Consider the following 16,860-nt stretch of genomic DNA (forward strand, 5'->3'; position numbering starts at 1 on the left):
AAACTTTTGGTAAGCAAAACCCAATTTTAAAACACTTTATCATCTTTGAAATCAATGTTAGAAACATCACTATCACGTTACAAAGTTTGGCTGCCAATTTATACCTATGAATATATGACTGCAAATTTTAATGCGTTATTAAAAAGACATTGTTTTCAATCTTATCCCTAAGTCTACCTTTTAGGATAAGAATCACGTTAAATATTATCTCAATCAGAAGTTTTCCTAGAGTCCTAGTTTTTTGGCCTGCTTTATGTCATATGTTTAAAATGGCTCCAACCCTAAGTTACCATTTTAAAGCTAATCTTTTTGTTACCACTGGTATACTTTTTTAATTAACGCCAATAACTTATAAGCTGATACTCTATGATAAAGCCATGCAGAGCATTTTTACACCTTTAAGACCAGTCAAAAACCAAATGAAGCGGCTATACGAATTATAAATTTAGACCACAGAATTTTACCTTTTTAAGCTATAATTTTAAGATAAAAAGCACTTTGTCACTTGCTAGACACAGTAATTATGAGAAATTTTTTAGGAAAAAAACCATCAGCTGTTTTGCTTTAAAACTAAGAGTTCACAGACTCTCTTAAAAACAATTTCTCTGCAGGGGCTCTCCTGCTGGGCTTGATTCCTGGCTAAGCTGTGGGCCTCTCTCAGGCTCCGCTGCGCAAATCGAGACTGAGTTGTCAGCAGATAAAGTTTTAGCCATTTTTATCTTCCAACATGAAACACAGAACAGTCACTCATTCAGACAATGAGACAAAACAGACATAAATTGACACGTGGAAGACTGGTGCACTAAACACAGACAATACATAGAAGGTAGAGAACTTGATGTAACCAAATCTGAGTGTCTATCTGTTTTACAAAGTTTTCTAACACCTTTTCTTCAAACTGAAGCAGCTCTTGAGGGCTGCCGGCAAATGCCTGTTTAGAACCTTAAACCCCATTCCTCTCACCTGAAGCAGTTCTTGAAGACTGCGGACAAAAGCCTGTTTAGAATTTTCTTTCCCCTTTTTCCACTGTCCACCCCTAAGTGGCGTTGTGTCGGGTCAACACAATACCAGCTTAGCTCGTATCGCACCTATAAGAATTTTAAAAAGATGAGGTTTAAAACCTGTGCTAGCATGCATACCTGTTGCTCAGTGTGTTCCATACGACCTTCTTATTTTTTTCTTCTCGTGGAGCTCCACATTGGACAGCGCTTCCTCAGTTTGTCCTAGCTGTGTTCAGGTCCCGCGTCTTGGAGCCATCTGAGTGAGCCTGCAGCCACACTCTGAACCGGGTCAGTCCTGAAAGGCAGGGCTGGGCTGGAAGGGAAAAGAAGGCGAGAAAGAACCGGGCTAAGACATGGAATCCTGATCAAAGCCCAAAGTTTAATGAAGTACTGAGTTTATATAGCATGGGAAAAACCCTTTCTCCCAGCCCCAGTCTTGGGGCCTGTAGTACAGGTGCCAGCTGAGCCAGTAGGCGGATCTTCAGGAGGGTGACTCTGGAGAACCTCAGGAGCTTATCAGCAGGGAGCAGAGACTGCCCTGAAAGGCAATTGTTTTTGAAGAGCACTGGCAGGTGTAAACAAAGAACCAGCCTGACAGGTACCACCCCAGGTGGTCCTATGCCAGTGGCTGCAGAGGTCTGTAGGAGCCTGCTTCGAGGCTGAAGGGAGCCAACAGTTTTGCTGTATATAAAGCTTTACTCCTTAAAGCTCATTGTGGCTTGAGAAATGTCTATAGCAATGTCTATTTAGCTCTTCATTTGCAATTTTTTGGGGATACTTTATTTATATTTAAAATGTAATCCCCTTTCCTGGTTTCCCTTCCACAAACCCTCTATCCCACCTCCCCTTCCCTGTGCTTCTATGAGGATGGGCACCTCCACCCACTCACCGACCCATCTCCACTAACCCCTCACCAGCCTAGCATTCCCCTACACTGGGTATCAGGCCTTCACAGGACCAATGGCCTCCCATTCCACTGATGCCAGATAAGGCCATCCTCTGCTACATATGCAGCTAGAGCCATGGGTCCCTCCATGTGTACTTTGGTTGGTGGTTTAGTTCCTGGGAGCTCTGGGGTGGTCTGGTTGGTTGGTGTTTTTCCTATGTGGTTTCAATCCCCTTCAACTCCTTCAGTCCTTCCCCCTATCACTTCCATTGGGGTCCAAGCTCACCCTGATGTTTTGCTGTAAGTATCTGCATCTGTATTAGTCAGGTGCTGGTAGAACCTCTCAGGGAACAGCCATATCAGGCTCCTGTCAGCAAGTGTTTCTTGGCATCAACAATAGTGTGGTGGGTTGGTGTCTGCATATGGGATGGATCTTTAGGTGGGGTGGTCTTTGGATGGCCTATCCTTCAGACTCTGTTCCTTTTTTTTTTTCGTTCCTGTCTTTCCTTTGGACAGGACCATTTCTGGGTTTAAAATTTTGAGATTTGTGGGTGGCCCCATCCCTCAAATGGGGGCCATGCCTATCTACTGGTGGTGGTCTCTCCAAGTTGTATCTCCTCTTTGTTGGGTAATCATTTGGATACCATCTCTTGGTCTTGCGGTTAGTTTTGCTAAGGGTTTGTCTATCTTGTTGATTTTCTCAAAGAACCAGCTCTGGGCTTCATTGATTGTTTGTATTGTTTTCTTTATTTCTAACTGATTGATTTCAGCCCTGGTTTTGATATTTTTCCTCCTTTCTACTCCTCTTTGGTGTGCTTGCTTCATGTTTTTCCGTGTGTACTTTTCAATGGCTGATATGAGAACTTTCTAATTTCTTTATGGAGGCACTTAGGGAACTTTTTTCTCAGCTCTGCTTTCATTGTGGCCCATGAATATGGGTATGTTGTGCCTTCATTTTCATTGAATTCTAGAAAGTAAATTTCTTTAATTTCTTTCTTTATTTCTTCCCTGATCCAGAGATCATTCAGAAGAGAGTTGTTCAATTTCCAAGTGTGTGTAGGCTCTCTAGTGTTTCTGTTGTTGTTGAATACAATACTAGGCATTATTTCAATTTTCTTGTATCTGTTGAGGCTTGCTCTGTGACCAACTATATGTCTAATTTTGGAGAAGAATCCATGAGGTGCTGAGAAGAAGGTATATTCTTTTGTGTTTGGGTGAAATATTCTATAGATGTCTGTTAGGTCCATTTGATTCATGATATCTACTAGTTTCATTGCGTCTATGTTTAGTTTTTGTCTGGATGTCCTGTCATTTGGTGAGAGTGTGGTTTTGAAGTTTCCCACTATTAATGTGTGGGGTTAGATGTGTGATTTAAGCTTTAGCAATGTTTGGGGCATAGATGTTCAGAATTGAGATGTTATCTTGGTATAGTTTTTTCTTTGATGTTAGAAAGTGTCCTTCCCTGTCTCATTTGATTAATTATGGTTGCAAATCGGTTTTATTAGATATACGGATGGTTACTCCAGCTTCCTTCTTGTGTTCATTTGCTTGGAAAACTTTTTTCCAGCCTGTTACTCCCAGGTAATGTCTATCTTTATGGTTGAGGTATGTTTCTTGTATGCATCAGAATGATAGATCCTGTTTTTGCATCCATTATGTTAGCCTGTGTCTTTTTATTGAGGAATTGAGTCTATTGATGTTGGAAGATATTAGGGACCATTGTGCTATTTTGATGTTGGTGGTGTTTGTGTGTGTGTGTGTGTGTGTGTGTGTGTGTGTGTGTGTGAGAGAGAGAGAGAGAGAGAGAGAGAGAGAGAGAGAGAGAGAGAGAGAGAGAGTTTGTGTGTGATTTTCTTGTTTTTGCTGGTATGGAATTATTTATTTCATGTGTTTTCTTGGATGTAGTTATCCTTCTTGAGTTGGAGTTTTCCTTCTAGTATTTTCTGTAGTAATGGATTTGTGGATAAATATTATTCAAATTTGGATTTGTTTTGAAATATCCTATTTTTCCTGTGGATGGTGATTGAGAATTTTCCTGGTTACCGTAGTCTAGGTTCGTACCTGTGGTTTTTATAGAGGTTGTAGGATATCTGTCCAGGCCTGTGTAGCTTTTAGAGTCTCTGTTGAGAAGTCAGGTATAATTCTGATAGGTCTGCTTTTGTATGCTACCTGGCCATTTCCTTTGCCCCTTTTTAATATTCTTTCCTTGTTCTGTAAAGTTTGTACCTTTTTTTTTTTTTTTTTTTTGGTAGCATGACCTCAGCCAGTTCTGAGGCTGAGGCCTAGAGTTTATATCTTGATTATTATGTGCCAGGAGGGTTTTTTCCATTCTAGTTGGTGTTCTATAAGTTTATGTAAGAGCTGAAGGGGTTTGCAAACAATATCAACAATATCAACCAACCAGATCCACCCAAAGATTCTAGGAACCAAACCACCAACCAAAGAGTACAAGGGGGAGGGACCCATGACTCCAGCTGCATATATAGCAGAGGATGACCTTATCTGGCATCAATGGGAGGGGAGGCCCTTGGTCCTATGAAGGCTTGATGCCCCAGTGTAGGGGAACACTAGGGTGCTGAGGCAGGAGTGGGTGGGTGGGGGAGAGGGAGGAGGGAGGGGATAGAGGACTTGTGGGGGGGGGAAACTGGGAAGGGGGATAGCATCTGAAATGTAAATAAATAAAATAACCAATAAAAAATTTAAAAAAGCTAATATGTTTATAGGCATGTCTTTATGTTGGGAAAGTTTTTTTTTTTTTATGGTTTTGTTGAGAATAGTTTAGTTCTTTTCATGGTATTTCAAATTTCCTGGATATTTTGTGTCAGGAATTTCTTAGCTCTAACATTTTTGTTGACTGTTGTATCAATTTCTTCTATTGTATCTTCTGTGCCTGAGATCCTCTCCTCCATCTCCTGTGTTCTGCTGGTGATGCCTGCATCTGCTGTTCCTGTTCTCTCCTCTAGGTTTCCCATCTCCAGCATTTCCTCAGCTTGTGTGTTCTTTATTGCTTCTATTTCCATTTTCAGGTATTGCACAGTTTTATTCATTTCCTTCTCCTGTTTGATTGTATTTTCCTTCTTTAGGGGATTTGTTTGTTTTTTTCTTTAAAGGCCTCTATCATCTGTCTAAGATTGGATTCAAGGTCATCTTCTTGTGCTCAGGTATGTTGGGATATCCAGGGCTTTGTATAGTAGGAGCTGTGCTTTGGAGGTGTCATGGTGCCCTGGCTCTTGTTGATTGTGTTTTTTTCAAGGGCTTTTAGCCATCTGGATGGCTTTGGTCCCTGGATGTTCTCATTGTAGTAGATATTGTGAGGGGGAAATTAACCTCAATAATCCCAGGGCGACAGGCCTCTGATGAGTATCCTTACGTTATATGGTCCTGGGTCTGAAGGTCTGTATGGTTCAGGAGCAGCAGGTCCAGTGAAGGTGAACAGAGAGATGTCTGGAGAATGGAGGTCTACATGCGATAGCAGGCAGCTCAGGACAGTTTGGGTGTCCCAGGGGATTTAGAGAGCAGGAAAGATGGATGCCTGAAGGGAAGCTAGCCTGTATGCCTCAGGATCTGCAGGTCTGATAAAGCTGGGTGGAAAGGAGCAGGGAGGATGGAGGTCCAGAAGGCTTGTCCCATAGTACTCAGTGAGCATGGGAAATGGGTTGGGGAACAGGAGCTTACCTGTGTGGTTCAGGCTCAACATGTCTGATGAAGGTTGGAGGAGAGGTAGCAGGAGAATGGAGGTTCCCACGGGCCAGGAGGCTGCTCAGGGAAGCTTGGGATTGTCATTTCTGAGCCATTTATTTTTCTGTTACTTCAAAGAAACTGCTTATAACCTGTTCATATCAATAGATGTTCTAATTTCAAAGAATAAATGGCTCTTGGGCATTAAATTTTTTTGATGATATTTAGAATATACTTAATTTTGTTTTGTTTTGAAGATTTGTCATCATTATTCACATGAGGGCAGGCCAGTAGTTTTATAATCTGAATTTGATTTCAAAACTTTTCTACTTTACCAAAATGAAGTAAGTCTTCCCTCTTCTCTTAAAAGCATGCACTTTGTGTTTGGTATGTTTGTGTCCTTTGAAATTTAGAAGGGGCTCACTTCTGAAATTACACACTTCATATCCAGTAGAGGTCTTTCAAAACAACAGGCATCTTGAATTCCTTGAAGACAGAATACTCAAGAAGAAGGAAGGCCAAAATGTGGGTGCTTTGGTCCTTCTTAGAAAGGGGAACAAAATACTCGCGGGAGCAAATATGCAAGGTGTGGAGTAGAGACTGAAGGAAAGGCCATCCAGAGACTGCCCCTCCTGGGGATCCATCCCATATACAGTCACCAAACACGGATACTATTGTGGATGTGAAGAAGTGCTTGCTGACAGGAGCCTGATATAGCTGTCTCCTGAGAGGCTCTCCCACTGCCTGACAAATACAGATGGAGATGTTCACAGCCAACTATTGGACTGAGCGCTGGTACCTCAATGGAGGAGTTAGAGAAAGGACTGAAGGAGCTGAAGGGGTTTGCAACCTCATAGGAAGAAAAACAATATCAACCAACCAGAGCTCCCAGGGATTAAACCACCAGCCAAAGAATACACATGGAGAGACCCATGGCTCCAGCCACAGGTGTAACAGAGAATGGCCTTGTCTGGCATCAGTGGGAGGTGAGGCCCATGGTCCTGTGAAGACTGGATGCCCCAGTGTAGGGGAATACCAAGGTGGAGAAGCAGGAGTGGTGGATGGGGAGGCAAGAGTGGGTAGGGGAGGCAAGAGTGAGTGGGGGAGTACCCTCATAGAAGCAGGGGGAGGGTGAAGGGATAGGGGGTTTCTGGAATGGAAACAGGGAAAGGGGAAACATTTGAAATGTAAATAAAGAAAATATCCAATAAAAGAAAGAAAAAAAAAAGAAAGAAATATCTCATGTATCTCATGTAAAAAAATCGAAATTTTGTATTTATTCTTTGAGACAGGGTCTCTATGTAACCTTAGCTGATCTGGAACTTGCTATGTAGACCAGAGATCCTCCTGTGTGGGTTAAAGTGGGGTCCTGCATCCTGCCTGCCATAGGGCTAGGGCCACTTATGAAAGCAGAAGGGGAGTTTGGCTGCGTGCACCCCACACCGCTGGGGTGTCAGACTGTGAGAAAACACAGGACCCCACTCCGAGGGTGGGGAAGCACAGTCTGAGGTCCCCTGCCTGGAGTTGGCTCAGGGTCCCTGGGCCTCCAGGCCCAGGACGCCAGGTTCTCAAATTCTTGGACACCATGATGTGGCTGGACATCCTTTGAGGAAGAGCTGAGAAAGGAGTGTGGGCCCGGCCTACTTGGCTGTTGCCAGGTAACTGTTGGGGTGGAGTCCAGACAGAATACCAGGGACTTGACTGGTAGCCACAGAATTATGGAGCTGGGGCCTCCTGTCAGGGGCCTAGTGTCTGGGAGCATGGCCTTCTCTCCTTTGCAGGAACATCTGCTGGGTGTCTGGGGTTTAAACCTAGCTCAACCAGAAAACAGGCTGCCTTTCACGGTCCCATACTTCTGCATCTGCCTCCCAAGTGCTGAGACTTGAAGACCTGTGCCATCACACCCCACTGATACTCAAAGTTCTTACGGCATCAACCTTCCCAGGTGCTCTCCCAGCACGTCACTGCCCATGTTAACCATTCAAGCACATGCCTTCAGGTGCTACTTCCATTCCCACGGACTCAGTCTTTGAGTCAATCCTTTAGGCTCACACAGGGATACTTCCCATCCTTCCCCATCCCTAGCTCTGGATGAGCTTTGACTATCATAAAAATAAAGATCACTAGTCTTAAAAGGTTTTCTCAGTAGCTTCCTCTTCCCACAAATGCTTTAAAATAACAGATGTGTCCTTGTAATAGGATAGGCTGTCTCATAATATCTTCAACTAACCTTCATTTTTTTTTTTCTTGGCCCCAAACCTTTTGTGCAAATACTGTTCCTCTCACTAAAAATAAAACGAGCATCCAGAATAAATCAATAATAAAGAATGAGTTTTTGAAGGTATTTTAAAAAGTTGTCTCCTCTGTAAACGAAATGAGATAAAAGTTAATAATCATGCAGCTACCCCATAAGCACAACTGATAAGCATATAATTATGTAACAAAGTATCCCTATAAAATATTTATGTTGTTTTGACAGCTGCAGCATAACTAAGCTCTATTGGAAAGCAAAAAGAAACCATCAGAAACGAGGTGATAGGTTTAACAAAAAGAGAGAATATTTGGTTTGTAGTAACCACTCAAATGCTTTTCTTTTTCTAGGACAAACCGGGGAAGAGCATATTTTAAAAGGAATTTATATAAACAAGCAACCCAAGATTTTTCTGCCGCCATCCACTTAGACCCCAGCAACTGGCTAGCCCTGTATTACCGAGCCTGCTTATTTAGAAAGAGCAGTCCTTACAGAGCATTGCAGGATTACAGCGTGTCAGGTACTTGGGTGCGTGTTCGTGAGAGTCACATATGAGGGGAAGGCTGAAGTTCCTTCATTTATGTAATATGTAGATCACTGTGTAGCACTGTGGATACTTGCTTTGTATGTATGTTGCTCGCATGTATGCATGAGCACACATATGTGTAGAGGCCAGAGGACAATTTCAGGAGCTGACTACTTTTCCCCTTTTATTCTTTCCTTTCTCTCTTATTCATTCAAATTATATTCTTTTCTGCATCTTAGCCCCTCACTGGCCTCACTAAATAGGCTAGATTTTGTGGCCAAAAAAATATAGGGGTCCACTTTCCTCAGCCTCCCCTTTACTGAGATTACCAGCAACACATGCTACCATGCCAAACTTCCCCTCTTCTGAGGGTTCTAGGGATAGAACTCAGGTTCCTGTGCATCAAGGCAAACACTTTACGAAGACATCATGCCATCCCTGAAATGCCCCATGTATGCTGAGAGGAACTCAGGTTTCATGTCTGTTTCCAAGGTCTCTTGGGAAACAGGGCTGAAGCTCTCCATTCAGTTCTCTTTGTATCTTCACATCTAACTTCTGCCCGCCCATACCTGACTCCATCTTTGCCTCTTCTTTGCCTGCTGTGGCCTCTGCTCTCACCGAGATGGCTTTTCTGAGTTCACCCATCATTACTCAGTGTAGTGTCAAATCAAATATGCCATCTGTAATATATGACTGGGACTCTGCCACCAAATCCTTTAGATTTAAAGAGTTCTGTGGGGACAGTCTGGCTCCACTCACCTGGTCCATTCAGAGAATCCTTTTCTTTTTACTCTTTCTCTGGAAGCCTTAACCATTTCTTCCATCAGCCTCCCATCTTGGACGCTGTTGTAACAATTCAAAATCTCTACTATTGAATTATTCAGAGCAGACCAGCTTGATTTTACCCTTCACCCTTTCCTATATATTACCTCAAGGATTTAAACAATCCACCATTATAACAAGGTTCTGTGATAATGTTTGACATTTATGGGATACTTCAGTACTTTCTGAGCATGGTTCTAGGTATGGAATACTTCAATGAATACTCAAGTAATGATATGAAGAATTTACTACCATCAATTTTTTTTTCAGAGAAAAACAAAGCCTAGAGTAGTTAAATCACTCCATTAATTTCTTTTTTCTGTAAGAATTGATTTTCTGCCAGTATCACAGCAAAACTTTTCCTAGTTGGCCAATCACACTGTGAACTGAGCAGTGAGATTGCCTTTAGGATATTGATTATTTGCTTCATTAGTATGGCCATTGCTAACTTTGGCTAAAGACCCTGAAATCTAGTATGGAAGGATGGGAGAAAAGGAGAGGGAGAGGGAGGAGGGAAGGGAGAGGGAGAAGGAGAGGGGGAGGAGAGGGGCAGGAGAGGGAGAAGGGGAGAGGGAGACTGAGAAGGGGAAAGGGGGAAGGGGGGAAAGGGAGAAGGTGGGGTTACCTTTCAATCCAGAATGGGCTTGAGAAGCTTAGTAAAGAAGAATTGACTCTTATAAAAGTCCATATAGTTCACTACTATGTTTTTGAAAGCAAAGGGGAGTTGGTAACCAAGTTGGACTTGAGAGATGGCCTCTCAGCTGGGCACTGGTGAGGGCCACTCATCTGCAGTGGAGGTTGTTTTTCTCCTCTTGTTCCCATCATACAGTCAAGTTTTCCATATCAGTTCCAAGTTCTTCTTGCCTTAAATAGCCTCTTTGAAGCCCTCTATCTCTGGAGATAAGTAGACCTGACATCTGCCACATGCCTTGTCTTGGACCAGTACACCCTCACCTGTTTGGTTCTTGACGTCTTTGTGATCATAATGGGCCACTGTAAGCAAGGTTACCTTCCCATCAGTGTTAATTCTAGGCCTGCCTTTGCCGTTGACGCATACCCTAGACTCTGTTGGTGTACTGCGCTCCCTTGGCTTCAGTATCTTCATTTGTAAAGTGAATGGGATGTCAGTGTTTACTACCAGCTTTAATTAATCTGTGAACTATGATTGCCACAGTATTACTAGTTAGCAAGTTTTAAAACATGCATATTATTTTTTGCCCAAATGGGCACACGCAGCATAGACACATTGTTTATGGAATGCTAGATAGGAGAAGCAGTAGAAAGAGTGTGACTGGAAACATAACTCATCTGATTGTTTAGAAACCAAAGTATATGCTTTATGTCTTCAGTTCTTATAAATGATGGCTACGATAATCTTAATTGTTTTCTACATCGGGGCATACTCTATACACAACTAAAATTTTGGATGCTGGCAATTTGTGATTTTGAAACTGTTGTTTCTCTAGAAAGGTATGTCTTTGTTTTCGTACTTATTTCACTATTGCATGAAATCAGGGGAAAATAAAAACAAAAGAAAAGAAAAGAAAAGAAGACTTCCCCTCATTATCGATAACTTTGTAGAAAACGAGGCTGTGATTATTAAGTCACAATAGAATTAAAGTAACACTGAAATAAGATTATTGTAGAGGCTGAAGAGCTTGGAGGAAATGTAAGTCCATGGACGTTAAGTTAAAAAGCTAAAACGGGGAGTTAAGAGCATAGGCCTCTGAGGACCACAGTGGTTTCTTTGGGATATAGAGGCAGAGTGATGCTTCAGATACAGAAGGAGGGTGGAAGGCCCTTTGCTGTCCAGCAGTCGGGGCTTCTGTGGGGGTGAGCTACAGAATAGTAGCCCTTGTCTTGAAATAGAAACACTGAACAGAGTAATGTCTATGGTCATTCCCATGCTAGAAAAAATTCACTTGATTATAAAAGGGGAAACAACATTTATTTGATATTGAAAAGCAATTTTATGACTATCCATGTGAAGAGGTTTGGGTTTTTTGTTTGTTGATTTTTTTTCTTGAAAGCCACCAAACCTTAGAATGACTCTTAGAATTACTCATGGCCTCAGGCAAAGACTTTTGAATTGAGGAACAATAGTCATTAATTCAAGGTAACTTAGAATTAAGTCAAGTTTTGCTAAGAGTCTAGGAAACTTTACTATTTTCTTTTCCAGTACAGACTCTATAATTGCTAATTTACTACAAAGCCTTTTATTAGGAAAGTTCTTCCTTTTTATTGAAAATAATTTGTTCATACAATATATTCCAATCATGGTTTCCCTCCCCTACCTACTTCCCTCTCCTCCCCAGCTTCCCAACCACCCATGCTTATAATTCTTTAAGATCATGCAGTGCACTAATCTCATTTCTTTAGTAGAGCATTAAGAATATCTAATTGCAACTGATTCATGTATTTCATTAGCTTATTTTTTTAATAAATGATGAACATTGGAAATAAATGTAAATTTTAATACATTTTTATTGTCTTTTTAGAAATTCTACTTTGGCTTATATAAATATTGGCCTCATATATCTACAACACTTGGATAATTATACTGAAGCCTTTTGGTGGTTTACCGAGGCAATTAAAGTTGATCCTTTATATCTTCAAAGCTATATTTGTAGAGCAGAAACCTATTCTAAGGTATTTAAGACTGGAATTTTTGAATTTCAAAATATTTTAATTGTTTGTCTATTTGTCCAATGTAACTTATAATATATGAACATATCCTTTAGCTAATCACAGAGGCTCATGGATTTATAAGTAATAGCTATTAAGCAGATATATTTAACTATTATTAGTTATTTACAAAGCCTCTGCTTATGAAGTGTCTACTTTCATTGCTATACTATCCCTAGCACATATTTTATTCTTATTAAAAAACAGAATACACTTATTATAGTTATTATACTTTATGCAAATAAGGATACATCATAAGGAAGTGTCTGAGAATCGGCAGCTTCAAAGTTGTCCATTATTTGCTGGGAAAAACTACTCTTAGCCTTTTGGAATCTGTTAACCTAATTCTGAGTATGTGTTTGTGTGTATGTTTATGTATGGTAAATGTGTGGGTTCATAGAATAGGGGATATATATATATATATATATATATATATATATATATATCCTAATAATTAATAGCTTTAGCTTTTAGTTTTTACAAGGTATCTGTCTATCTACCTATCTATCTATCTATCTATCTATCTATCTATCTATCTATCTATCTATCTATCTAACAAGTTTTTAGTGTAATAAACTGAAATAACTCAATAAAACATTTGTTTTCTCCACCTCTAACCAGAATCTCTATTCTCAAAGACACACCTCTGGGCTATCTCCTACTAACAGCTCACCCCAAGATGCTACTTCCTTCCCAGCACTGTGCAGTGACCATTTCATCTTCTTGTTTCTTCTCTTTACTGCTTTTGATGCAACTAACTGAAGTTCCAGTTACTATGCCAATATTTACGTCCAGGCTTTTCCTTTTTTTGCTTAAAACTTTTGGGGACCTGGTTTTCCCATCCTACCTTTCCATCCTTGTTCAAACATATCTCTGGATAGTCTGCTTGTAATCATACTGTGCTGGGTTATGCTGTGGTAAAAACACGTTCAGAAGTCCTACTAAGGAAAGACTTATTTCTTGTTTGGAATAGGTGTTCCACTTTTCCTTTGCTACATCTCAGAACCTAGAGTCCAATTCAAAGTCCATGTTCTCCAGATGATGAAGGTAGAGGTTGCAGAGCAAACTCAGTGCTCTCCCCAGGGAAAGGATGTTGGTAATCTTGTTGGGGAAGACATAGACATGCTTGTAGTATATTATCTTTCCACTAATCTGTTAATGATATAGGCCATTTAAGGAATCCGGTATGTTCCAATAATATACATAGAATTCAGTGTGCCAGCAAGATAGCTTAGTTGTTCACTCTTTGTTCTGAGAGGCCCAAATATCTATACAGTCATTGTTAAGTATACTATGTTTATACATTAAGAGCTATTATAGTCAGAAAAAAAAAAGAAACATAACTACACAAGCTCTTTTGGAGGCATTTCTATGAGGAATTTTTTGAGTAAGAAAAGCAAGATTCAGAAAAAAATAATGTGTTTAAAATATCAAAATTAAACCCCCCTCTCTCATAGATGTATGTGTGTGTGTGTGAGAGAGAGAGAGGGGGGATATATTCTTCCACTTGTAGGTTCAGCCTCTTTATTTTATTTATTTGTCCATTTTACACCCTGATTGTGGACCCCCCTCCCCATACTCCCAGTCCCTCTTCTCCCAGTCCCACCCTTACAAATTCCTCCTCCATTATCCTCTCCCCACTTCTCTTGGAGAGAAAGGGAAGCACCCACCTTGGAAGGTACCACCCTGTCCTAGGATATGTATTCCCAGTAGGACTAAGTGCATCCTCTCCCACTGAGGCCCAACCAGGAAGTTCAGTTAGGCAAGAGAATCCAATTAGCTTCCTTTCTTAATCTAAGCTAAAACCTAACCCCAGAAAAGCATATAAATCCAGAAACTGAACTTCTATGGGTCCCAATGAAATTTACTTAGTCCATAAATATTCTTATGGTTTATATGCACAATGCCCACTCCTCCAAAGACTTATGTAGTGCCCTGCTAGTAGCACTCTTTGGGGTGCTGTAGATCAGAAGAAGTAGAGAGCTGGAATTTTATAGTGTGGTCTTGCACTGTTGCTACTTCCTTGTCTACCAAGTTATAAATCCTGACTAATATATTCTTCCCATGGTACAGTCAGCCACCATGTTTTCCCTACAAGATAGACTGAATTTTCTCAAACTGATGCAAAACAGATCCTTTTTAAAGCTGCTTTATCAAGTACTTGGTAACTATCAGCAACAGCAGGTTTTTGGATCATATTGGAAATAAAAGAAAGTAGGGAGTTTTGAAGTCAGACTGAATTCATTTTGTATGATGAGATGGGATTGGGTGTGTGTCGCTGAGGATGGAGTGCTGTGGTTTAAATGTAAAAATGTCTCCCATCAGCTTGTATATTTGGACTCTTGGTCCCCAATTGGTAATGCTATTTTTGGAGACTGTGGAATCTCAATGAGGTGAAACCTTTCTGGAGATAGTACATCACTATATGGTTCTTGGTATTTTATATCCTAACCCTACTTCTTGTCAGGTCTCTGCTGCCGGTCTGTTGAGGTGAGAGATATTTCAGCCTTAAGCTCTCATTGCCATGGGGCAGCCTACTGCTGTGTATTCTCCATCATGATTGACTATTATGTCTTCAAACTACAAGTCGAAACAAACTCTTCCTCTCTCATAGTGCTTTCTCAAGTATTAGATCACAGGGCTGAGAAAAGCAATACGAACCTGGACCATTGATACATTAGGTATGGTAATGTGAACACACCAATAGTTCATTAGGTGTGAGACCAGAGCAAGGTCAGCTTAAGAATCAATAGTTCCACAGAAATTCTCTAATTAGTTTAAATAAACTTTATCTCGTGGGATTTCCTCTTGACCCTACACGCTATTTTCTTATAGTTTGTGCTATTTTGGTTCCATTTATTTCTATGTATAAATTAGTTTGTAGAAATCATTTCCATGTATACATAAATTCTTCTAGCAGCACACTGTCATCTTGATAGCAGTGCTGGTTGTTTGTGTTGTGGGGAATATTAAAAAAAGAATGGTGCCATTGCCAGCAAGGCACTGACGGGTTGGCCGGCCAGGCTCTGGTGGGCAATGGCCAGCTTGTTCTCATTTCTCATATCTATACACGCACACAACATATGTAATAACAATTAATGAAAAGAATGACCATAAATTTGAAAAAGAGTGAAGAGAGTGGTATAAATGGGGTTTAAATGGTAGAATGGGAAGAGGAAATGATGTAATTATAATCTCAAAAATTAAAAGACAATTTAAAACAAGTAGAAAGGAAAACAAGATATATTTAGACAAGTTTATACAAAAATTCTGCAAGAAACTGTGGGAGAGACTAAACATCAAAAAGGTGATTGCTTCAAGTAGAATATGTGTTTCTGTTTATCATCAACAGCTGCATAAACTGAAGAGGGCAGTCATTGAATTAACTCGTGCCATCCATCTCCAGCCTGATGCGATCCACCTATATATAATGAGGTATGCACACAGAAACGGAGTTCTTCTTGGAATAACTGCACGTATTAACAGACCCTTGGGGTTCCTCTGTTCTTCAGCTATCTTTATTTTACACTTAGTCTCGAAACGACATCTACACCTCAACATTTATTTTTTTCATTTCTAATTACAAGTTAAGATACCATTCCCTTTGCTGTACTCATGTACTAAAATATACTTGCTGAGAGTGAGGTTCTTTGAGATCTTTCTAGATGACTTGATATGCAGATAGCACATAATCCCTTCAAAATAAGGTGCTGCTTTTGAACATTGGTTCTGTTTGTATCCACAGAAGTAACTGAATAACCCTCTGCCAATTTAATGAAAAAAAAAAAGTGACCATCATTATTGCAGTTCAAATTTAGTAGAATTTGCTATAGATGCCTATTGTAAGATATTATTACCAAAAATATTATCTCTAAAAATTCATAGGCCTGGGAAAGTGCAATAGGATATACTTTCTGGTAAAGGTGCATTTTGTGTTTTAACACTTAAACCACATTTCAGAAATTTAAATGAATACTTTGCTCTTTCTGTTCTGTGAGTGTTAGCTTTTTTATTTTCGGGTCACAGTTCATAAATTGTTTCTGTCATCATAACTCTATGTTAACTCATCTTTTTGGATTTTAAAGAACTGCAACTTTGCCATGTATGGTGATGCATGCCTTTAATCCTAGCACTTAGAGGCAGAGGCAGAGGCAGAGGGGCAGAGGGGCAGAGAGAGGGAGAGAGAGGCAGAGAGAGGCAAAGAGAGGCAGAGAGAGAGGTAGAGAGGCAGAGAGGCAGAGAGGCAGACAGGCAGATCTCTCTGAGTTCAAGGGCAGCTCAGTCTACACAGCAAGTTCCAGGACAACCAGCATTGCATAGAGAGCCCCTGCTTCAAAGTACCAAAAACTAAAAACAAACAAACAAACGACTATATTTAATTTAATTTAATTTAAAATTTGATTTTATGTACATATGGTTGAATGTTTTATAATTGTAAAAAATTATGTAACATTATAAACTTCAGAATTCTTACTTTTGATGAGTGAGTGCTTAACTCTGAACAGATATTCACATCAATCCCTCTAAGATTCAGGGGTTATCACGGAAGAGCTAGGTGGAAAGAATTTAAGATCTGGGAGGTAACAAGAAGGTCTGTGTAATGCTGTCTTCTGAGTATGACATAGCAGATGTGGTTGCCTGCAATGAGCCACATAAGACTGGGCCTATTGACAGTCAATCATGATCTGGGGGCAGGGTAAAGAACAGCCATTTCGTTCAGTTGGGTACACAACCTAGGAGCCCACATTTCCATGAGATCCAAACTCATGGTCACATAGAGGATGCCAGTTAAAGTCTGTGAGTCTTAAAACAACAGCAACAGCAGCAACAACAGCAAAGCAAAGACCGAGTGTGAGACAAGCTTCAGGAATGGAGGGCTATGTGTAAAACAGGGGCAGAAGGAGATGAGAAAAATGTGGGGGTTACAGTAGTCAGAATGTGCTTTATACATGCATGAAATTGTCAAGGAACGAATCAAATAAAGTTTTAGAATCCAACAGAATAGTTACCT

At 40.4% G+C, this 16,860-nt stretch overlaps 1 protein-coding gene across 1 annotated transcript in view; it reads left to right on the forward strand.

The window, feature by feature from the left end:
- Positions 1–16,860, forward strand: part of Ttc6 (tetratricopeptide repeat domain 6) — a 168,031-nt gene that overhangs the window by 117,314 nt on the left and 33,857 nt on the right. Inside the window, exons 16-19 of the mRNA XM_021202530.1 lie at positions 8,167–8,336; positions 10,514–10,634; positions 11,663–11,813; positions 15,202–15,284. Coding sequence (XP_021058189.1) covers positions 8,167–8,336; positions 10,514–10,634; positions 11,663–11,813; positions 15,202–15,284 — 525 coding nt within the window. The remainder of the gene's footprint in view (positions 1–8,166; positions 8,337–10,513; positions 10,635–11,662; positions 11,814–15,201; positions 15,285–16,860) is intronic.

Source organism: Mus pahari, chromosome 7, assembly GCF_900095145.1.
Source record: "Mus pahari chromosome 7, PAHARI_EIJ_v1.1, whole genome shotgun sequence".
NCBI lineage: Eukaryota > Metazoa > Chordata > Mammalia > Rodentia > Muridae > Mus > Mus pahari.